This window comes from Barbus barbus, assembly GCF_936440315.1.
Source record: "Barbus barbus genome assembly, chromosome: 50".
Taxonomy (NCBI): domain Eukaryota; kingdom Metazoa; phylum Chordata; class Actinopteri; order Cypriniformes; family Cyprinidae; genus Barbus; species Barbus barbus.
This window is the reverse complement of record NC_136728.1, coordinates 2,132,972-2,158,205: the sequence shown is the minus strand read 5'-3', so window position 1 is coordinate 2,158,205 and position 25,234 is coordinate 2,132,972. Positions and strand designations below refer to the sequence as shown.

Sequence of the window (25,234 nt, the reverse complement as noted above, 5' to 3'; positions counted from 1 at the left end):
TTACTTGAATAACCCAGAGTGACGGTTAAACTTTTATTTTGAAATCGCGACCAACAGTTAGCATCTTGAGAAAGGTACTGATGTATTCTTCTGGGTTTGCGTGGATTTATAAAAGATTTACCTTGCGAATATGAGGAGGAGATGGCACATTGTGTCCCCAGTCAAACATTATAATAAATCCAAACTCACAACAATATGCAGAGATGGAGTTTGAGACGCTCCACACATGTATATGATAACAGTTCCGAGCTGCTCTGAGACGCACGTACGTAAACCTGCGTCGCATATATTTAAAGGAATCAGTGTTTGTGAATCCACAATAGCATTATGCTTTTTAAATGCGTTTAATATATCATGCAGCCTTAGAAAATGGTCTAATGAAGCATTTGATGGATTCTCGTGCCACGTCCGGTATTTTGCGGATTACGACACAGGCAAAATGCAATCAAGGATTTTTTCAAATCGAGTACTCGATTGAATCGAGGAATTGTGACAGCCCTAGATGTACAGTAGGTGAACTAAAATTTCATATAAGCTGGTTCTTGTTAACAAATCAGTCCAAAAGACTCACTGAACTATCAGTTTGAATTGTTCAATTAACGTCGAAGTGGTTCCTGACTCATTACTACAGACTCACATTGGTGACCACTGAGAAAACGGCAATCATGTTGAGGATCTCATCCCATGCGCCGATGCCGTGCGCTTTGGCTGCCACGGGCCGACGGAACTGAGTGGTGAATTTCCAGGCGTCCACGCGCACTTCCAAGATATTATTCATCAGAGCCAGCAAAGGAGCCAGCGGGAAAGAGGCCACAAACAGGGTGATGAAGCCAAACTGGATAACTGCAAACAAAGACGAGATGAAATTAAATGTTTCTCCACATAAAGACCTAAAACAGCACCATCTGTGAGTAAGAGTTACTGCGGGATGAAAGTTAGTTCATAATAGAAGCTGATGGTGTATGGAGCCCCAGATATGGCATGCGGGAGGAAAAATATTTATATAGGAATTAAAGGGATAGTTCACCCAAAAATGAAAATTCTGTCATTTACTCATCCTCAAGTAGTTCCAAACCTGTATGAATGTGTTTGTTCTGCTGAACACAAAGGAAGATACTTTGAAGAAAGTTTGTAACCAGACTGTTTTGGGGCACCATTGACTTCCATAGTAGTTAAAAAAAAAATACTATGGAACTCAATGGTGCCCCAGAACTGCTCTGTTTCCCACATTCTTCAGCAGAACAAACACATTCATACAGGTTTGGAACTACTTGAGGGTGAGTAAATGATGACAGAATTTTCATTTTTGGGTGAACTATCCCTTTAAGAATTAGTTCCCATGACTTACTAATAGTCAGCATGTTTCACCAATTCATGTTACCTCTTTTTAGTGAATTCATGTGTATGTTTTACTAACTCCTGTCGGCAGATTCATTAACCCCGTCCTTGTTTTGCATAGTGAGAAAAGACTGCTATTGCTGCTGTTATGAAGAAAGTATGCCAGGAATGTAACAGGGATGCAGCCTATTATCAAAGAGGGTGCATTCGGATATTCCCAAATCATTCAACGAACAGAACGGATTACATTGTGTGCATTAGGTACTTCAAGGGGTCATCGGATGTCCATTTTCCACAAGTTGATATGATTCTTTACGGTCTTAATGAAACGTCTGTAACATAGTTTGGTTCAAATTTCTCAATGGTAGTGTAAAAAACACTTTTTTAAACCTGTCAAAAACAGCTCGTCAGAGCTTACTTTAGCCGCATTCACCGTAAAACTAGCACATTATTAGAAAAGGCCATTTGCAAAGATTCATTAAAAACCCTTACACTCATTTCTTCTGTAGATGAAGCTGGATCACGAATGATTCACGCAAACAGACACATTTAGGTAGATCAGGGGGCACATTCCCTTCAAAAACAAATGTTAATCCTCTGCATCTTCAGCGGCTCAGATGTCGGGAGTAACTGACGACTGCTATATTCATTTTTACATTCAACAACAAAACACCTCAATCGCTTAATCTGAGATATCTCGTCTTCCCCTGCACCGGAGTCGACACAATAGCGGACAGCTCTCAGCTCACTCAGGGCGGGTCGAAGGTAAGACAGTCGTCAATCAACTATCGTTGGAGGGGTCTGTACAGAACTACGTCATTCTGACAGGAGTCTCAGAACAGCCTGATTTGAGAAAGGGGATTTTAAAATAGGGATTTTAGAAGAAAAAACACTGGGTGGATTTTTATGATTATAGGATGGATGTGTACACACTTCCAACACACATTTATGTTCAAACAACTTGTAAAGTGAATTTTGCATCCAATGACCCCTTTATTGATTATCATCAATTTGATTTCACAGATACTATTTAAACTAAACTGAGCTAGACAATGACATCTCTGAATTCAATAATGAAATGCCTTTAACTGAAAATTGAGTGTTTGATCTTATTTTTATACATTACTGACACTCTATCCTCCAGTTTGATACTGTTAAGTGCTTTGACACAATCTGTATTGTTAAAAGCACTATATAAATAAAGGTGACTTGACTTAAAACAAGGTGACCAATTAGTAAGTCGTGGGAAATAATTGTAAATATACACATACATATATATATATATATATATATATATATATATATATATATATAATTTTTTTTTCTGCATGTCATGTCTGGGGCTGTGTGTTGGTGAGTTAAAGTTAATCAGTATTAGTTAAGCTACACTGAATATACTTACCTTTAAATGTACTTTTTATAAGGTAATTAGCAACACAAAGTTTTACAAGACTAACAACAAGAAAACAGGAAATATTTTTACCATTTACAAATGATAGTTGGGGTAGATTAAAGTTTGAACCAGGGCTTTCCATTGAGTTAATTTTTTAATTAAAATTTACATTTTTAATTGCACAGTATTTGCTGAGAAACGCCCTTAAATGAAAAATGAAAAAGGTTTGTACAATCAGCCATTTTTATTGCAAAATAATGAGCACTGACAGTGATCGGGACCCCAGCGCATGTTTCGACCTGAAATTATTAACGTTCTTGTAGAAACCACAAAAAGATCAAGTATGTGTCTGGCTACTGATCTCATCCACTTCCAGCTATTTTTAGCTATACAAAACAGCTCGTTTTGCTGCGTGATACTACAAATTGGTGTGTCTTACCATATTATTTTATAGTGCAAACTGTTTTATAGTTTATTGCACTTTATTTCCCTATGGCAGCTAATGAACCGGAAGTCTTGCACATTCACAGAAAATGGCTTTCTTCCACATTGAAAAATAAGGTGGACACTTTATGAATTGTTATATATCATGTAATATGTGACCCTGGACCACAAAAGCAGTCTTAAGTCGCTGGGGTATATTTGTAGCAATAGCCAACAATATATTGTATTGGTCAAAATGATCCATTTTTCTTTTATGCCAAAAATCATTAGGATATTAAGTAAAGATCATGTTCCATGAAGATATTTAGTGAACTTCCTACCGTAAATATATAAAAACGTAATTTTTGATTAGTATTATGCATTGCTAAGAACTTCATTTGAACAAATTTAAATATTTAAAATTTTTTGCATCCTCAGATTCCAGATTTTCAAATAGTTGTATCTCAGCCAAATATTGTCTTATTTATTCAGCTTTCAGATTATGTAGAAATCTCAATTTCGAAAAATCGACACTTATGACTGGTTTTGTGGTGCAAGGTCACATGTGTTATATGATAATGTAGTTAAACATTTCTCAGCACTGTTGTACTGTAGCTGCCGGATACTCACCCATCTCCAGGTACTCGTAGAAGAGGCCGAGCTGACTGAAGCTCTGCAGGTCATGGTCCTGCTCCCAGCGGCTGTACAGACTCTCCGGATGATTCCGGGCATTTCTGCTCACCCACCAGTTACGCAGCCAGCTACACACAGAGAAAGATATACAGTGCCCTCCATAAGTATTGGAACAGTAAAGACAAAATTGCTCTGTTGGCTGTGGAGTCAAGACATTTACAAATATGATTAAAAGATGAATATGAGACAAAACTACAGAATGTTACATTTTATTATTAGCCGTTTCAACACATACATGTTTTACCAAATAAAAAGAACAGCACTTTTAAAAGATTAAAAGCTATTATTTAGTTGCAGATCCCTTGCACACAATCACAGCAGTGAGTCTGTGACCCATAGACATCACCAGACTCTTGCTCTCATCCTTTGAAATACTTTTCCCAGCCTTTAATGCAGCCAATCCCAATTGTTGCTTGTTTTGGGGAGTTTCTGCCTTTCCTCTCCTCTTCAGCTGGTGAAATTCATGTTCAATCAGATTTAAATCTGGAGATTGACTTGGGCAATCTAACACTTTCCATTTCTTTGCTCTTATAAACTCCTTGACTGAACTGGCAGGGTGTTGTGGGTCATTGTCCTGATGCAATATGAAGCACTTCCCAATGAATCTGGTGGCATTTCCTTGAATATTGGTAGGCAAGATGGTTTTGTATCCTTCCAAATTCATTCTGCTACTGTCATCATACATTAAGTCATCAGTAAAGTTGAGAGGGCCTGTTCCAGAGACAGCCATGCATGCCCATGCCATGACACCACCTCCACCATGCTTTACAGATGAGGCTGTATGCTTGGGATCATTGCAGTTCCCTTTGTTTCTCCACATTAGTGCTTTCCCATCATTTAGATAAAGGTTCATCTTTGTCTCATCGGTCCATAAACACAGTTCCAAAACTCTTCTGGCTCACCTTTGTGCTTTTTTGCAAACTCTAATCTTGCCTTTCTATTTTTGGTGCTGGTCAGAGGTTTGCATCTTGCTGTGTAGCATCTGTAATTCTGTGGCAAAGTCTCCTGAGGACAGTAGATTGTCAGAGCATCACCCAGCTTTCTGGAAGTTGTTGGTGATTTTACAGACACGTCTTTTAGGATTCATTTTCACAGCTTTTATGGTTTGTCTGTCATCAACTACTGTTGTTTTCTCAGCCGATCAGGTAGTTGTTGGTTGCTGGTGTCGCTGGTGGTTTCCAAACTCTTGATTTCTCCATGCCCTTTGTTTTTGCTGGAGATCTAATTGACTTCCTCTTTTCTTTTAGCATCCAAATTGCTTGCTTTTCTCTCAAAGTCAGCTCCCTCATCCAGAGGGGGAAAGCCCAGGGGCCAAAGAGTAAAAGTCCTGCCATATTTTTGTTCCACCCATGAACTCAGCAGCTGATTTCACCAGAGGAGGAAACAAGTCATTCCTTTCAAGTCACAAGCAAGTCTCAAGTCATAACCCAAGTTCTCAAAGTGTTAAACATAATGAGATAATTAAGTGACTAATTAAATGATGATTGTGCATTAGTGATGAACACCTGCTGTTATTGAGAATTACAGAAGATCAGATGTTGATGTTTTGTTGGTTAAAATGGTGTCACCATCATGGAGATCAGTGTTTGCTTTAGTTGGGCTCTTGACCCCTGACTCCTGTGTTAGATCTCTCTGTAGCAATGAATGTGGTGTTGTAAAGCAGATAGATCAGTGCTCTACAGGGATCAGATAGTCGCCATGAGCTGGTTTGATTTGATCCAAAATAACTTGTTTCCTGGTGTTACGTCCAAAGACGTATATTTTTGTGATGGCTTCATGGTTCTGTGTTTTCTTCTGTAGTTGTGCATGTTTCCTGCTCTCCTCTGGCTCCTCCCACTCTGGCAGGTAGCCTGATTGCTCCCCCAGCTGCACCTACTTGCCACCTATAGGAGAGAAGCAGCATAAAAGCAGAGCACAGCTCTCAACAGATGAGAATCCTTCTCCAGAGCATGGTCTGTGTCCTGCCCAGTCCAATTGTTGAAGCTGTGGTGCATCCTTCGAGGACCTGTATGGTTGTAGATATTCTTTGGCTTAATGTTGTAATGGTGCAGTTGCTTGTTGAATGCTCCAGTCTAGTCTGTTATTTGGTTGTGACAGAGGACCTTTTTTTCCCCTTGTTTCACCTTTAAACTGTTAACCCTTTGTTCTACTTCAATTATCATTTTGGGAACTGTAGGAAGGTGGGTGCCATTTTATTTTATACACCCCTTTTTCTCCTGTTTTGTGGCCAGACAGGGAGTGAGCGTACTTTCTGTTGTTAATTTTCATTTCTTTGAGAGACTTCGTAAGGATTTAACTTGAATTAGACTAAACCTTTTGTTTGTTATTTTGGCATTGCCCCTTCTGAAGTCTTTAGTTCCCTCTCCATATTGTACTTTTGTTTCAAAGAAACCCGGCTATGCTTTGCTAGCCTCTAATAAACCTGTTAAAACTGAGATCTTGTTGTTGTGGTGCTGTGGCAGGGCCCGGACGAATGCTCTTCAAACATGTACTTTATGTTCTGGTAAGACAACCCCTAGACACTCGTAGGACGTAACACCTGGTTTCATTTAGGTTTTGCATAATCAATCCTGTGGCACTACAGCATGCAAGCAAAGTGTTTTTTTCTAATAGTTAGTGAAATAATTTTAAATCTATGTAACGCATATAAAAAGTTGAACTCCAGTACTTTTTAGACACACACAGACATCAAGAACCATCATATGAAAATCAACTAAATTATTAACTGTCACCACTGTTGAGGATCATATGATAAATGTTCATGTCTAAAAGCCTAATCCGAAAGGTTTTTTTTCTCTCTCTCTCAATATTGAAGAATTATAGTGACATTTTACTTAACAGGACTTTTTTTTTTTTCCTGTAATAATCAAATGTAGCTAATAAACCAAAGAAATACTAAAACCAGAGAGATTTAAACCAAGAATGTTCATTCATCAAAAGCATAAACTAATCTGCTACTTCAAGGTTTCATTGCACAAATATTTGCTGTGAAACAATATTGCAAATGCTTAGAAACAGATTTCTTTGAATTACTAAAAGGCTCAAGAGCCCAAATAGAACAAACACTGACCACAATTATGGTGGCAGGCAATGTTTTTTTTGTTTTCAGTTGATTTCATTCAAGGCTGTGGCTGAAGTCAGTTGTAGTTTTTGTGTTTCTCTTTTCTTCAGTGATGTTGATTGTTAACAGCAGGTGTTCATCACTAATGCTCAATCATCATTTAATTTGTCACTTAATTATCCCAAGTCTTCAAAGAGTTCAAGTTAATGATATATGACTTGAGACTTGCTTGTGACTTGGAAAGAATTACTTGGTTCCTCCTCTGGTGAAATCAGCTGCTGAGTTCATGAGTGGAACAAAAATATGGCAGGACTTTTACTTTCTGACCCCTGGACTTTCCACCTCTGCCCTCGTCTTCATCCTGGTTTGTGTGTGTCATCATCGAATGCAGGATTCAGAATACAGAAGTAATGGATATAACTGATACGACACATTCCCTGCTTTTAATATCTGAAGAATTAATGCAACAGGACACAGCTGATCACTTAGAAAGACCTGAGAGGCAACTGCTCCAATACTTATGCTCACATCAGATAGAGGGATGAAACTCTAAAAGTGCTGAACTTCTTAGCTGCTAAAACATCTGTGTGTTGAATCACCCAATAATAAAATGTGACATTCTGTAGTTTTATATTCATCTTTTAATCATATTTGTACATGTCTGGACTCCACAGCCAACAGAGCAATTTTGTCTTTACTGTTACAATACTTATGGAGGGCACTGTATAAAACAATACGTGGATCTGAATCATTCACTTTCTTGGTTAATCATCATCAAATAGACACTACATTCATTTTATACCCTGGTCATGCAACAGATTATGACAGCTATGAATGTGTGATTATGTCATGTGATGTGGACTTACGGGACGAGAGCTTCCTGTATGTTCCCCCACACCTGTTTACCCACCATCACGATCACTAACTGAGTGGTTAACTCGATCAAACAGCCGCCTGGCTCGCACTGGAAACAGTTATAATCAAACAATTAAACCGATCTACTAATAAGTATAATATTAAACGATAATATGCATCTTCATGAATGTATTTACTAAAACTTAAACTTAGAGATCCATTAGCAAATGCATGATGATTTAATAAATCAAATTATGTCACGAAAAAAAAAACCTATAAAACTTTAAAAACAGGATCTCAGGTCTACCTCTTCATTTCTCCACTTGCCGAACATGTAGGCATAGTCTCCAGGGTAACCGACAAATTTGCCCTTGAAAAAGGCGACGTAGAAGCAAGAGGAGTAGTAGTTGACAAACTGGAAGAGGAACATCTTCACCGTTAGCTTGTTCTCATACTCCACATGCGTTTTGGGAACCTCTGTGGACAGAAGAATAAAAATCACTGCCCAAAAATCTTTACATTAAAGGAAATACTTTATTAACTGAATATACGATTGTTAAGGCCATTGCACACTGCCCCCAAAACTTTCGTCTGTCATAAAAAAAAACGGATCAGGTTCGATTTTCTGCGTTTTCGCATCTGTAACAAGCATTTTGACAGGAAAGGATGACAAAACATACAAAAATTTCAGATTCGGTGTGTGTATGACCTTTACTCTTATTGTTTATTACAAGATACAGAACACACAATTAATTGACTGGAATAAATCAGAACGATCCGTTCGCAAATCACAAATTCAGCGCAAATTGGAAGGTCAAATAAATGCAATAAATAAAAAATAGTTTTAAAACAAAAAAAACAACAATAACCTAAAATATTTTTTAGTTACTGTATTTATTGAAACGTTACATTTTAAATGTTTTAAAGATTTTAGATGGGGAAAAAAAAAAAAGACTGGGAGTCCACATATACGCTTGCTAAAGACTCACCCATATCAGTGATCTTTATGGCTACACGCTCATACAGGAAGTTCAGAAACATGATGATGACAAAGTTGATGCAGGACGCAGTTACGGATGTGGCGAACTGCGGCGTGATGAGGCTTCCAACCACTTCCAGCTTACTGGTGGGGCTGTCCTTCATGATGCTGGCAAACGCCGCAAACACCGCCAGACGGTACGCAATCACACCGATTATACAGGCGATAATCAGAGAGATCTGGGTTTGGGAGTGAGAGAGGTACACGTCACATACACACAAAACTCACTCGCTGAAGTTACTATTACTACTCAATCCATTCAAAACTAGAGTTAAAAAAGAAAAACTCAATTATGAACATGCAGTGCTGACTAGGACATGTCAAAACACATTGTTCTACAGAAAAGATGTAACTTACTGATGTGTGATTGTGTGTCCATACAGTCCAGCGACTTCAATATTGAGTCTTACCCATATATGATGCAGTAACCCATCTGCTATACAGTACAGTGTTTGTATATATTAGCTCTGCTCCAAAACTATACGTCTGTCCAAATTCACATACTTTTACACTATTCTATGCCGGGTTTTTTAATGTATAGTGTTTACGTTAAATTCTCAAAAAGAAAAAGTGCATTTCAAAAGCCTGGAATATACACTTTACAAGAAAGAAAAATAAATATTTTAATCACTACCAATATAGGTAGCATCCTTGCTACAGGGGAACCTTTTAAAATCCTAATTTGGACCACTGCACAATGAAAGACAATCAATACAATATAATATATCATTTAATACTCAGCATTATATAAAAAGCACTGCTCACGCAAACTTTACAGGAGATTTGATTCACATTTGATATTAGCATGTTGCTAAGCTAACAACTCTAATGAGCATGAAAGTAAACAATCTACTGCTACATCCTTTTCTAGATACATTTAGTTATTAATAACATACTCATATTTGATGTCCTAAACTGTCGTATGCAAGCAGCTCACAAACCATTGGAACAGAGCTAATATATTCAGCGGGGTTCAAAAATCTGAGACCACAAGTCAAAATACTTCTGTATATATAAAAATAAATAACAGAATTTCTTGTATTTGGTGTGCCTCCTTTTTGCTTTAATGGCTAAAGCTAAACAGAACCTCAAGTTTGTCGTCTCGAACTTTTAGACCACACTGTATGTTTGTACATTGCTGGCATTATGTGCTAAAATAAAAAGGGGCTAATAACAATTTGAGAATTTATTCTTCACTATGTATTTGTTTGTGTGTGTGTGTGTGTGTGTGTGTGGTGTGTTTGTGTGTAATGATATTATTATACTAAAAGTAGCAGACGGTTTTGATGCTCACCCAGAAGAGGACGGTGGCCCCGGACAGTATTGAACGAGCACACTTGCTTTTTAGAGGTAAATAAGGCTCCATGTCCTACACAGCAAGCAAGCAAAGCAGGGATTATGAGCAACCACCACCACACACCTGGCACAGGAGCCCTAATCTAGCACGGTCCACACGGCTGTCTGCGAGGACTCTTCCTGTTCCTAATGAGTCGTTATTCATTTCAAATCACACTGCAAGCAGGCTGCTAATGCTACACACTCTCACACACACAGCAATCCAATCTACAGTATCGTCGTCCTGTGCCTGCCTTACCCACAAGACAACTGTGGCCCAGCACAGGATAAACCTGCCTGCTTTATCAGCTGGGGTCTGTTCTAGAACCCACTCCAGTTCCTACACAATACGAACAAAGCCAAACAAACACGCAGATTATCTAGTTTCTCGGTTGGTTGCTGGATAAACTAATCTTGACTACCGACCCAACCTCCATTTGTGACATGAAAACACCTAAAGAATATGTAGCTTCATATTCTGCCCCTTGCCTGTCAAATTATACTATTAGGACCTCAGAGTTTTACAAACATAATACACTCAAACCTAATATATGTGACCCTGGACCTCAAAACGGTCAAAAGGTTGTTAGCATTGTTAGCGATATTTCGCCGAAATACAACTATTTGAAAATCTGGAATCTGAGGGTGCAAAAAATAATCTAAATATTGAGAAAAATCTCCTTTAAAGTTGTCCAAATGAAGTTCTTAGCAAAGCATATTACTAATCAAAAATTAAGTTTTGATATATTTACAGTAGGAAATCTATCTTCATGGAACATGATCTTAATATCCTAATGATTTTTGGCATAAAATAACAAAAAAAAAATGTATAATTTTGACCCATACAATGTATTGTTGGCTATTGCTCCAAATATCCCTGTGCTATGACTGCTTTTGTACTCCAGGGTCACTTATATGGTTTGAAATCAGATTGAATATGACTTTTGGAAATGAACACTACAATGCAAAAATGATTTTCTTACTTAGCATTTTTGTCTTGTTTTCTAGTATTAGTAGTATCTACAAATTATTGCATCAATATGCATTTAAAAGTAAAATTTACTCAAGTAAAATGAGTTCCAGTATTATGTCTTTTCTGAAGAAATGACCAAAATTCTGTTAGTTTTTGCTTAAAACAAGCAAACGAGGTAAGAAAAATAATCTTAATTCAAAGGCTAAACAAGATTATTTTCCATGTTTCTGGCAATATTTGTGCTTGTTTTAAGCAAAAAAATTAATACAATTTTAATAATTTCTTCAGAAAACAATACATCAACTAATTTTTACTTGTCAAGTAAATGCATCTTGATACAAGAATTTTTTGAATTTATACTAGAAAAGAAAAATAGTAAGAAAACTTTTTTTTTGCAGTGTACAGATTTGTTCACACAGAATGCATCTTTGCATCTAAAAACAACGCTCAGGAATGTTTTTTTTTTAAAGCGCAGCGTATAATGCCTCTGCCATGTTTCTGTCAAATAAAAAGTTGCAATGGCAACTTGCTAGTTTAAAACAAAAACTTCAGCACGCCTCAGCAGTCTTCTGATTGGTCCACTACTTTGGAGCTGACATTGATGAGCGGCACTGCATGAGATGCAAGACATGAGCGCAATGGTCATACATTCATCTAGTGAAAAACAACGGAAAAGTAGCACACTGGAATGGAAAAACGCATTGTGTGTGAACGTCCCCTCACTCTTTCCCCATTTAATGGACTATTGTATGTGGCATTCACTATGTTCAGCTAATAAATACTGAACTTGCATCTTTCCAGATGCTTTCTTGAGGATGAAAAGCTTTATAAAACGGGAGCTGTGTACCAAGACCTTGTTATGTCCATCAATCACAGCCTTATCTTCATTTTGTCAAATTAAATATGCCATCTAAACTGACTAATGGGTCTAATATGAGCCAATCACCGCCCAGTCTATATAAACGTTTTCTGACTAGCCGGGTAATCTTTTTGACTTGCCTCACTTTAAATACTGTCTAGTCGAAAAGTAAGAAAAAATTAACATTTTAAAATCAGCTGAAGGAACAGTTAAAAATCAGCGAAGAATGGCTGCAATATAAGTTTAACAAACAGTTAAATATGTGAATGAAGAACCTAGCTCTATATGATCAAAACTATTATTTGCTTTACTGGTGAAAATACACACTGAAGAATCTCTGGGTCAAAAGGTCATTAGATATGAATGCATACTTGCGTGACGGGGTTGCGTCGGCGGTGGGTGCACTTGGTCTCGTATTCGGGCCTGAGCTGCAGCTGTTGCTGCTCTTCCTCCATGTCCACCAGATCCCACTCGTACTCCAGCCGAGCCTGCCGCCGCTTCCAGAACTCCAGGAACAGAGTCACTGACGGCGGAGAACAATTACAACAAACTCAAGCACTGTGTCTGTTTCCTGGCGGCACAGAGCGCTGCAAGGATGATACATGTATGTAGATTCTACCTAGATTCAGCATTTTAGCAATTCTGATCCCATCGTCCTCAAGTTAATGTTTTGTTTGTTAAATGTCTGTGTTTGACAAGCTCAATATATTTTCATGTTAATTCTACACCGTAAAATACATCAATAATACCCTCTTTTTTAAAGCGTTCACTTAAAAAGGCAGTGTCTGAATGAGTCTACAGAGGTTGTCAGTGGTCGTCACAGCTAACATACAAACAGCTAAACTCATTTCCTCACTAGTTACTGATTATTACTAACCATTCCAACTCAAACCTTCACAGACAAAAGTATTTTTAAATAAAGACTACAGAGATGTCTGAAGGTTATGGTCATTGAAGTCATGTGACTGCAGTTTGTTTATAGCCTTGTATTTAGGCTTCAAAATTAAAGTTGTGTTCATGTTGAACGAAACGTGTAAGAATCGTAAACTTTCGTTGGTCACAGAGCTTATTTTCTGCATATTTCAAAGTCTAATGTTTTGATCACTGCAGCTCTTTATCGAAATATGCCCCACTTTTGCATCATCTGCATATTACGATCGTTTATAAAATGTACTAAATATATGTATCATTTAAAAGATGTTTTTATGCAAGCAGATGTCACAATAGTCTAAATACAACACTTGCTGTAAATGACTGACTGACAACAGGAGTATTTTACTAAATGCTTACGAACAAGTTTCATATTTTACCATTAGGGGAGTCAGAGTAAAAGAAAATATTAAAGGGGTCATATGATGCGATTAAGTTTATTTCTTTTTGGAGTGTTACAAGCTGTTTGAGCATAGCTAAGATGCCTATAGTCTCAAACCCAAAGAGATTTTTTTATAAAACACCACCCAAATGTTTACGCAACGAAAGAGGGCAGAACTATTATTCTCGCTGTAGTGTTGCTGCTGCCGCCGGCTTCCAAAAGAGGACACAACTAGAAATCAGTGGTTAAGTTGTATTTACAACACTGTTCCAGAACAGTTCAACCCAAATATTAGAGTGTGTGCAGCGCATTTTACAGAGGACTGTTTCCTGAACCTGGGAGAGTAGCCTACAATGCCAGCTGTACACAAAGGCGGTTTCTATAAAGTGAGGCAATTCCAACTTTGCAAGAACAGTCTGGCTTTTCTGACTCTCAGCCTGCAAGTATATTTTCATATTTAATGAATTTGCCACTGACGATTCAAACGCTTTGAGCAGTGTAGGGTAGTGCTTGTTGTTTGTCGTTTCTCCGATCACAAACGCAGGCATGGTAATGTTTACACGGGGCGATGCAACGCGACGCGTAAAAAGACAGTATGTCATTATAATCAGTAATTATGTCCCCACTGGATGCAACAAATCCCTCATTTATAATTGGTTTTGTGTCATCGCGCCGGGACACGGCATCAAGATACAGTGAGGGGCGTAACATTTCCATCTCACGCTTGAGGTACTTGGCCAATCACAACGCACCGGACAGCTGGCCAATCAGAGCACACCTTGCTTCTCAGAAGGATGAGCTTTGTAAATATCGGCGTGTTTCAGAAAGGCGGGGCATAGGGGAGCAACAATAATGTACAGTATGTGGAAAATAATGTGTTTTTAGAACCACGAAAACACATTGCATTACACCAAATAATGTTCTTTTTATCAACATCATACGACCCCTTTAAATATTTACCAACTTTATGCAGCGTATGTGCCATTTTCATTATGATCATAACAATTAAAACTACATCCAAATATTAATACATTCACTTATATTATGGCTCTTTCCTATTTTCATTGGCTGATCAACTGACATAAAACTGTATAAGGTATGATAAGCAAAGAAGGTGTAGGCAGTGGTTTCATGTAACAAATGGGAACAACAGATACAATAGAGGCTCTACTCACCCCATATTCCCATGAATATCGCGAAAAACACCGTCGCTGTGTTGTCAAACAGATACGATTGCTAAAAGGCAATCAGATGAAGGTTTAACTTTACATGAATAAATACACAAAAGCATGCTCCATAAGTAAATGTGTAAATAAAAGATTTTGAATGAATAAGAGTTATTTTTTCCCACTCACCCATGAGGAGCTACAGGTTGTGCTGAGCTTCCAGTAGCCACATTTCTTGTCACAGAGAGGACACATGACAATCTGTCCACCAATGCTGTCATTACAGATCTCTTTACTGCACAAGACAACAAAGCGCTCTCAGAAACGGTTTCTGTGAACCCAGACTCAAAGTTGCTACACTTGACTTGTGTTGTAGGCCTCAAGCCTTACATGCCATTGCTTTCTGAAAAGCTAATACATTCTTAGCAGTGCCACAAGGGGCGCTATAACACTGTCTTCTCTGCTCAGTTTTCTTGTCTTATCCTCACCTCCAGACGTTTTCGTCGAAGCTGGCCACACCATAGATGAAACAGAGCAGACCAACAACTGCGGCATAGGACAGCATCTCTGTGTAGAAACCCAGCCAAGCGAAGTAGATGCCGATCTTCTCTCCATAGTACTTCCTGTGGTACAGGAAACTCATTCAAGGAAACGTCCATGTTCTTGCTCAGTGTCAGCAACACCTCACAGTCTCTAGATTTCATCCATTTAGTAATAATTTATTTAAAAAGGGACCTTGAGTTAATTTCTTGCATCAACCTATTTGCGTAATGATAAAAAAATGGCAGTGTTTTCAAAATGCTTTTAAGTTCCTTATACATCATTAGTAGTGCTGTCAAACGATTAATCGCATAGTGTTTACATAATAAAAATACACAGCACATTTATTATGTATATATAAAATACACACATGCATGTATACATTTCAGAAAAATATGCTGTTTATATATGAAATATATTTATTTATAAAATAAATTATATGAAATACAAATGTAAATATTTTCAAAATATATAATGTATGTGTGTATTATATATATATATATATATATATAAATAAATAAATAAATATACACAGAATACATATTTTGCAAACAAACTTTTATTTTGTTTGCGATTAATCGTTTGACAGCACTAATCATTAGACTAGATGTGATTTTGATGATTGATAGAAGCACTTTTAAAAAGTGCAATTATTTTGATAACTAACATACTAAAACACATGGGGGGAAACATGATTGCAATTTTACCTGCAGTCTGTTATTTGATAATGCTAATATATTTTAAATATGCTAAATTGCAACTCCATCATTAATTATAATGTGCAATTACAAACACATGACATACAAGTTTTAATAGACCAAAACTAACTCATGCAACTACCTTTGTGGAAAATGTATCTTCCAATGATAAATTTATCTAGCATGCCTTCTATTTTAGTATGAGACTGTTAAGAAAAACAGTGTTAATAAACTTAAAATTAAAAAAAAGTTTTAATTGCCAAGTTTTTAACTTCATTTTCACTTTTAATTCATTGCATTGCATTGCATACATTTCTGCAACCTATTATCACTGGATGAACAGCTTTAATGATCACTGGCCCATCTGTAGTACAACAAGCAGACAGTCCCACCCTCAAACTCACTCCATTGGTCAAATCAACTTATTAATGGTTAGTAGTTTAAGATGGGAGAGGATAACAATTTGGAATCTAATTGCTTATAAAGGCTGCTTAAAATATTATATAGATATATACACATATACACACATATATATATATATATATATATATATATATGAGAGAGAGAGAGAGAGAGAGCGCGAGAGAGCGCGAGAGAACGAGAACATTTTCAAGTGGCCTTTTATTGTGGCCAGCCTAAGGCACGCCTGTGCAATAATCATGCTATGCCACACCTGTGAGGTGGAGGGATTATATCGGCAGAGGAGAAGTGCTCACTAACACAGATTTACACAGATTTGTGAACAATATTTGAGAGAAATAGGCCTTTTGTGTACATAGAAAAAGTCTGAGTTCAGCTCATGAAAAATTGGGGCAAAAACAAACAAAAAAAGTTACGTTTATAATTTTGTTCAATATAAAATACATATATACACACACTAGGGGTTGAACGATTTTTTAAAGTCGACTTTTATGTGTTGAAAGTCGAGTTGAAGTCGACTAGTCGCTGATGACGTCATTAATGAACAAATAGCTCCTATAACAGCTTATTTTGATCAGTTCTTTCGTCTTTGGTTCATTATATTTCTCACAGATTTCTGCTCGTTCTAAATCAGATACAGATAAGTAGCACAGTAAAGATTACACTCGTATGAATGAATGCATTAGTTAGAATGATTGCGTGTGTGAATTAATTCTACCTGGCAGCGTCTCTCTACTATTAGTGAAGCTGTGGGAATCATTTATTAAGAAATATATGCTTGAACTGTTCAGTTTCTAAGCTATTTTATTGAGAAATCACAGAACAGTGTTGACAATACATTTCCGCACTGAATGATTCTGTGCGCGCGATCTGCGCGTGATGTATTGTACTGTCTGTAGCCTGTGTGTGTGTGTGTGTGTGTGTGTGTGTGTGAACATTTAAGACATTTTAGGGCAAATACAACATTATGATAAAGAATATTTTCTAAAGATTGAAAATGTCCATTTTTGTGTGCGTGTTTTTGAATGAAGGAATGGTCTCACCGTATGAGGTTGAGCGGCTGCTCCTTGTAAAAGCGGCTGAAACCAGCCCAGTGTTTATACAAGGAATAGCGTTCGCTGTCACAGTTAGCATCACGAGACCTGGTCCAGTACCTACACTACAGAAAACACACAATGCTATTGTTATTATCGTTCTTAAACCTTCTGAATCGTAAGTCTCTAGAGAAACATCTAATAGTCACTAGGTTTGTGCGCCACTGGATGCACTCGGTTAAAGACTCACGTCATGCAGGGGGAAGGCAGCTGCGTAGGTCCCGTTGTTCAGAAGCCTCTTGATGCCCTTCTTATCCTTGTCTTCTTTACTGTACCGACATCGGGAAAGGATGTAATATACCTACATGGAGAAGAAAATAAACCAAGCATTTGGTTACAGGGCAGTACAAGTTTGCTGCAGTGGAGGTAGATATATTTTAATATTTGTACACTATTCTTGGCATTTTGACTGGTTTTCTTACAATCCTGTTCCGTGTGGATGGAGGAAAGAAAGTGTCTTTATCCTCGATGAGGAAGAAGTCAGTCTTGCTCTTGTCAAAGGTGGCAGTGAAGTAGTCGGGCTCAGGTTGCATCACACGTTCGGGCAGACGGTAGGGCGTACAGAGCCAGCTCATGGGCACGGCTTTTTTATCTGGAATATCGTTGGTTTTAAAAGGCACTTTGATTTTCAGAACGTCTGCATATGTTGCCAGCACTTCCCAGGGAGCGTGGATCTTCAGGAAGTACGTCCTCCCATCTTCAGACTCCTGGAAAGATAACCGTGTGCAACTGGTGTTACTAATGCGGTTTCTAATACAGTTTCCTTTAAATGAACAGTAACAGGTAAACAAGAAAGAATGATGTTATACAGTGGTGTGAAAAAGTGTTCGCCCCCTTTCTGATTTTTAATTTTTTTGCATGTTTGTCACACTTTAATATTTAAATTTGTTTGATGATCTGAAACAAAGATAACACAAGTGAACACAACTTGCAGTTTTTAAATGAAGGGTTTTTTTTTTTATGAAGGGAAAACAAAATCCAAACACACATGGCCCCCCTGTTAAAACATAAGTGTGGTTTATCACACCTGAGTTCAGTTTCTCTAGCCACACTCAGGCCTGATTACTGCCACACCTGTTCACAATCAAGAAATCACTTAAATAGGACCTGCCTGACAAAGTGAAGTAGACCAAAAGATCCTCAAAAGCTACACATCATGTTGAGATCCAAAGAAATTCAGGAACAAATGAGAAAGAAAGTAATTGAGATCTATCAGTCTGGAAAAGGTTATAAAGCTATTTCTAAAGCTTTGGGACTCCAGTGAACCACAGTGAAAGCCATTATCCACAAATGGAGAAAACATGGAACAGTGGTGAACCTTCCCAGGAGTGGCCGGCCGACCAAAATTACCCCAAGAGCGCAGCGACGACTCATCCAAGAGGTCACAAAAGACCCCACAACAACATCTAAAGAACTGCAGGCCTCACTTGCCTCAGTTAAGGTCAGTGTTCATGACTCCACCATAAGAAAGAGACTGGGCAAAAATGGCCTGCATGGCAGAGCTCCAAGACGAAAACCGCTGCGGAGCAAAAAGAACAAAGACTCGTCTCAGTTTTGCCAGAAAACATCTTGATGATCCCCAAGACTTTTGGGAAAATACTCTGTGGACCGATGAGACAAAAGTTGAACTTTTTGGAAGGTGTGTGTCCCATTACATCTGGTGTAAAAGTAACACAGCATTTCAGAAAAAGAACGTCATACCAACAGTAAAATATGGTGGTGGTAGTGTGATGGTCTGGGGCTGTTTTGCTGCTTCAGGACCTGAAGACTTGCTGTGATAAATGAACCATGAATTCAGCTGTCTACCAAAAAATCCTGAAGGACAATGTCCGGCCATCTGTTGGTGACCTCAAGCTGAAGCGAACTTGGGTTCTGCAGCAGGACAATGATCCAAAACACACCAGCAAATCCACCTCTGAATGGCTGAAGAAAAACAAAATGAAGACTTTGGAGTGGCCTAGTCAAAGTCCTGACCTGAATCCTATTGAGATGCTGTGGCATGACCTTAAAAAGATGATTCATGCTCGAAAACCCTCCAATGTGGCTGAATTACAATAATCCTGCCAAGATGAGTGGACCAAACCTCCTCCACAGCGCTGTAACAGACTCATTGCAAGTTATCGCAAACGCTTGATTGCAGCTGTTGCTGCTAAGGGTGGCCCAACCAGTTATTAGGTTTAGGGGGCAAGCACTTTTTCACACAGGGACATGTGGGTTTGGATTTTGTTTTCCCTTCATAATAAACTTTATTCAAAACTGCATGTTGTGTTTACTTGTGTTATCTTTGATTAATATTTGAATTTGTTTGATGATCTGAAACATTAAAGTGTGACAAGCATGCAAAAAAAATCAGGAAGGGGGCCAACACTTTTTCACACCACTGTATATGTGACCCTAGACCACAAAAACCAAGTGTCCTTTAAACCCAGTTTAAGTGTCAATTTTTCGAAATTTAGACTTATCCATCATCTGAAAGCCGAATAAATAATCTTTCCATTGATGTATGGTTTGTTATGATAGGACAATATTTGTCTGAGATACAACTATTTGAAAATCTGGAATCTGAGGGTGCAAAAAAAAAAAAAAAAAAATCAAAATATTGAGAAAATCCCCTTTAAAGATGTCCAAATGAAGTCCTTAGCAATGTATATAACTAATCAAAAATTAAGTTTTGATATATTTATGGTAGGAAATTTACAAAATATATTCATGGAACATGACCTTTACTTAATATCCTAATGATTTTTGGCATAAAAGAAAAATAGACCCATACAATGCATTTTTGTCTATTGCTATAAATATACCCCAGTGACTTAAGACTGGTTTTGTGGTCCAGGGTCACATATCACATGTCCCGATGGGGTTTCTGGAGTCATTTGTGATGTCATATGTTTCACTCACAGATTTGTCCTCCGTCTCCAGCTCAAGTCCAGCTTTCTCCAAGTTAGCCTCAAACTCCTTCCTTCGATCCTACATGAAAGATTAGTAACACATCTGACTGATTTGTACTTCTGCTGCAGTGCATACTGTGCTCAGGACAAGAAGGGTTTATGGCAACCATTTATGACAGACAAACAGACTGTAAAGCATTTGGAGATCAATATTTGTGTCTGCAGAGCTGCATGTGTGTGTGACTTCCTGCCCTGGCACATGCTTTGTGAGTGACAAGAACGTGAAAATGCACACAGACTCTCACCTCTGAGACACACACACACACACACACACACTACACAGCAGTGTGAGACTTGTCAGGGCACAATGCCCATCTAGTGGCCAGGGTCAAAGGTGTTTTATCATGCTCTACTATTCAGTCTGCTCTTATTTTCACTCATTGTCTTACACTTTGCTGTTGTTTCGCTACAACTTTTGATCATGTGATACGCAATTGTCAACAACTGTGGTTTCTGTGTGCATTAAATGTGCGTTAAATATGCTTACATTGTTAAACGTGTAAAAGTGCCCTTCATGCTTCACATTTTAAAGTACTTTCAAAAAGTGCAATTTGTAATAATGTCAAATTAAAAGTTTTACTTTAAAGTACATTTACATATTTTGTTATGATTTAAAGCAGCACTTTTAAAAGGGCACTTATTTTGATGTGTTAGCGAACATACTGCAGCACAACAATTAATCGCATCCAAAATAACAGCTTTTGTTTACATAACATGTGTGTGTATTGTATTTATGTATATAAAAATACACAAACAGTAAAAAATATTTACGTTTTAACTTTTTTATTTTTAATATACACAGTACACACACACACACGCACATATTATGTAAACAAAAACCTTTATTTTGGATGTGATTAAGCGTTTGACAGGACTCATTTTAAATGTGCTAAATTGCAACTTTCATTAATTATAATGTGTAATTATGAATACATGACATACAAGTTTTAATAGACCAAATCTAACTCATGCAACAACATCAACTACCTTTGTGCAAAATTCACCACTGGAAGATAAACATATCTAGGATGCCTTCAGTTTTATGACAGCTAGTGTTATTATCAGCAGTGTGTGAAGGGATGAACAATCAGATCAACTTTCAACAGATCTATCCAGAGATTACACCACACAGCAACTCATGTGACCCGTGATAAGTTACATTTGCTCACAAGTTCTAACACAAGCGGCTGACTCCATGCAAATGTTCATTTCTAAGGGATAGGAAAAAAGCGTTTTGAATAATGGCTATTAGTCTATGAAAGTAATTTGTTTAGGCAAATTATTATTACTTTCTTCCAATTAGGCCAATCTCACAACTCACAGAAGGATGGCAAAAGTTATCATATGAATATAAACCTGTAAAATACAAATTGTTATCATATGAATATAAAATGATAAAACGTAACTGAATGGATGACACACCTGTTTCTTTTCTCCGTCCTTGTCGTCGATGTAAGACAGAACGAAATCTATCCTCCGCACGCCATCTCTGAAGTACACCGAGTCCTTACTCTGCTGCTGCTTATCCACCTGCACACACACACACACACACACACACACAATTTTGCACAAAGTCAAGCTTTTAAGCCAAGTGCTGAGGTTTCATAATGTTTTTTAACTCTTGAAAGTCTTGAAAAGGTAATAAAGCCAATTCATACATAAGATACCGTATAAAATATCATCACCTTAATGGATATTTGGAAACACAGCTGGATGCATGTTCAGACAGTGATCTTGTGTATGTTATGAGGGCTCATTCAGTATTAAACATGGCCGTCTTAATGCAGTTTCAACGTTTCAAACCAGTTCATAACAGTCTGTTGTCTAACATCCACAAAAACAATACAAGCATCCTGCCACACACACACACACTTGTTTTTGTGAATGGTGGGGACTCTCCAGTAGGCGTAATGTTTTTATGCTGTGCAAACCATATTTTCTATCGCCCTACACCAACCTTACAGGAAACGTTCTGCATTTTTACTTTCTCAAAAAAACTCATTCTGTATGATTTATAAGCCTTTTGAAATATGGGGACATTGGGAAATTTCCTCATAATTCACCTTCTCCTTGTAATACCCATGTCATTCCCCTGTCATTATACACATTTGTGTCCTCATGTCACAAAAACGCACCCCCCCCCATGCTTCATGCATGTATAGAACTTGAACAAATACTTCAGCACAAGCTGCATGTTAAAAGAAGCCAGACTTAGTGCGGTCACATTTACCGATGTTCAGCAATATTTTGTCATTTCAATTGAATTGCATGCAAATGAGAATTCTGCGTGGAAAAATTTGCAGCTTCTGCAATAGGTTTAAGTGGATGACGTAATTTTGACTTCTATATGAGCTGTGCTTCATGCATGGACATTTTTTACCTGTCAAATTCCCCTAATCTGACCGCACCTTTATTAAATTAATGAAGCATTTGTGTCTGAAGAGCTTTCAATGTCCAATAGAGGTTGTGCATTTACTAAGAACTAAACATATATTACTAGGTGTGAATAGACATATATAAAAAGAATAACTGTATTAGTGTCTACATCCACTGACAATAGCATTCTGTTTTGAGCTGCGGTTACTGCGTCTGTCGCTTTAAATGTCAGGTCCATTCTGATTGGCTGTCAATGTTTTTAGCAGCGATTTCTTTATTAAGATAATTTATATAAGATATTTTGAAGAATGTGGGTTGACATTGGAAATCTCTTATTTTGTGTTCCGCAGAAGAAAGAAACTCAGCCCCATTTACTGAACCACACATATACTTACTCTATATGTAAACACAGAAGTATCTGGCTATTACTACAGGTTTGGAACAACTTGAGGGTGAGGAAATAACAATATTATTTTTTTGGGTGAATGCAAATTTAAAACTAGCCCAAACCTGATTAAAAACTCTACATTTTTTACCTTTTTTTATTGAATGTATTTTTCCAATAGGAGGGATCTACTGACGTTAGTCCATAAACTACAGCCAAAATGTACATACTTTCACTAAACCTTGACAAATCAACCCTAATTTGAATCCTAGCTGTTGGCTCTTTCCAATCCCATTCCCCTCTTTCTCTCCCACTTTGCTTCCTGTTTAGTCTCCATTATACTGTGGCAAAAATGACATTTTTTTATGTGATGCTGAAGAATTGGGTTGAATCAGTGGTTCTCAAAGTGTGGGGCGCACAGCAGAAATATTCAATACCGTATCCAACGACTACCAAATTATCCCCAACATTAACAGTAATCGGGGAAAGCAATAACTATGCCCAGTAAGGTAGTCGCACACCGGACGAAAAGCACAGCGCTGAGTTTAGAACAACTCACAGGTATTGCTCCAAGTTCAACACAGCAGTCCAAAACAGTTCATAGACAAGAACACGTCAGGAATTAAAGTTTCGATGAGTTTGAAATACAGTGTTTGACAAAACAGATGCATGGCTATTATTAGCTCTCTAGGCTATATAAAGCGTTGCCTGCGAAATGTTTTGCTGAAATATGCATACACAAACTTCCAGCCTACAGGTTGAAGTCATTATGTACATTAACAATAATCTGGGACAAATATTGTGATATTATGGGAAACTATATGCGAGTAGCAGGATTTTAAACAGCGATCTAAGTGACCATGAACAGTCTTACATTTTACTTTGTTAAATTAAAGGTAGGCCTTCAAAGCAAACTGTTAGCTGAAATATCCACAACATTAAAAACTAGTGCGGTCAAATAATTAAATCGCAGCCAAAATAAGTTTTATTATTATTATATTACACCTATATATATATAGATGTGTACTGTGCATATGTATTGTGTATAAATTCACTCACACGAATGTATATTTTTATGATATAATTTATATGAATACACACATGTAAATATTTTCTAGATATATACTGTATGTGTGTCATATACACACACAATAAATATACACAATACACACACACTTATGTAAACAAAAACTTTTATTTTGGATGCGATTAATGGTTTGACAGCACTATTAAACACAAGACTGAAATAAGAGGGTGTGTAGTTCTGCTGTCATGCCCCCACCGATGTCAAAAGCAAATATACGCCCTTGACAGAGACAATAAATGATCAAAAAAAAGTTTGAGAACCACTGGCATCATGAAAAGACACAGCCTTCAACTCAAAACTGCCTTCCTCTTCTACAGTTCAAAGTAGTGAGTTATACAGTTTGCTGCCACCCAGTGTTCAGGACCGTCTGACTGGATCAGTAAACACACTCAGGAAAGCCTCTGCAGAGATGCACATATTTAACCCCAGACAAGAGTCTTGAACATCTTTCTTAAACCGTACGTTAATCACAGTCTACAGTCTGGGTGCATGACAGCACTGACCTCAGATCAGCCCTGAGAGAGACTAGCAACGACACTGGCCAAAGCTACACAAGCCGGAGCCAGGAAAATACGTCCAGGCCTGTCAGTCTGCAGCTGTTCACCAGCAGCTAAAAATAACTGATACACAATGCATAACAAACAAATGCAGCCGGTGGCCACAAAGCCAGCCCGGCGTGAAACACCTCTACATTCTCTCACGGCCACTTCCAGAGATGTGACCAAGCCAAACAACCTTCTCTGAGGCTTGACCGGCAAACACCGCTGATTTTCTTAGGCCTCTCCTACAAACAAAACCTCCAGATGACTACCAGCAGTCTACGGCTGGCGCTTCCCTGCTAAAGTAACACACACCAACATCCATTAGTAAATCCATAGTAATGTCAGGACCACTGAGTATCAAATTCCCCAGAGATTATTCCACAAACAGCAGACGGGAGATGGAAGGAACAGAGAGAAATGGAGATGAGAGGAAGACTTTACCTCCAATCCGTCTATCAAGTGCTGCATCTTTCAGGATTCTGGTAGTCTCCAGAGGCGGAGACCACCTCCCTTCCTCCAGCAGCCCAGCTAATCACACACACACACACACACACACACACACACGGTCTTTAACAGAGCGGATGGAGCGACACAGAGAGCAGGGGGCTCACAGAGAGGACTTCATCATCGTGCCAGCAGGGCGGGTGCAGTCCTGCTGATGTAAACTAGAGCTGGGCGATATATATTTATATAT

General features: G+C 37.9%; 1 protein-coding gene across 3 annotated transcripts in view; it reads right to left on the bottom strand.

Moving 5' to 3' along the window:
* LOC306867940 (anoctamin-5-like) overlaps positions 1-25,234 on the bottom strand; it is a 41,281-nt gene that overhangs the window by 4,651 nt on the left and 11,396 nt on the right. For 2 of the 3 annotated variants that reach the window (XM_079413894.1, XM_079413893.1), the window contains 15 exons: positions 21,573-21,680; positions 20,101-20,169; positions 17,622-17,906; positions 17,390-17,500; positions 17,149-17,264; positions 14,936-15,070; positions 14,637-14,742; positions 14,457-14,517; positions 12,341-12,492; positions 10,097-10,171; positions 8,753-8,981; positions 8,071-8,240; positions 7,775-7,872; positions 3,785-3,915; positions 638-843 (listed from right to left, as the gene is read on the bottom strand). In XM_079413894.1, the coding sequence (XP_079270020.1) occupies positions 638-843; positions 3,785-3,915; positions 7,775-7,872; positions 8,071-8,240; positions 8,753-8,981; positions 10,097-10,171; positions 12,341-12,492; positions 14,457-14,517; positions 14,637-14,742; positions 14,936-15,070; positions 17,149-17,264; positions 17,390-17,500; positions 17,622-17,906; positions 20,101-20,169; positions 21,573-21,680 (2,052 nt within the window). Of the gene's footprint in view, positions 1-637; positions 844-3,784; positions 3,916-7,774; positions 7,873-8,070; positions 8,241-8,752; positions 8,982-10,096; positions 10,172-12,340; positions 12,493-14,456; positions 14,518-14,636; positions 14,743-14,935; positions 15,071-17,148; positions 17,265-17,389; positions 17,501-17,621; positions 17,907-20,100; positions 20,170-21,572; positions 21,681-24,981; positions 25,105-25,234 lie in introns of those variants that run through there. The other variant, XM_079413895.1, reaches the window with a different exon arrangement.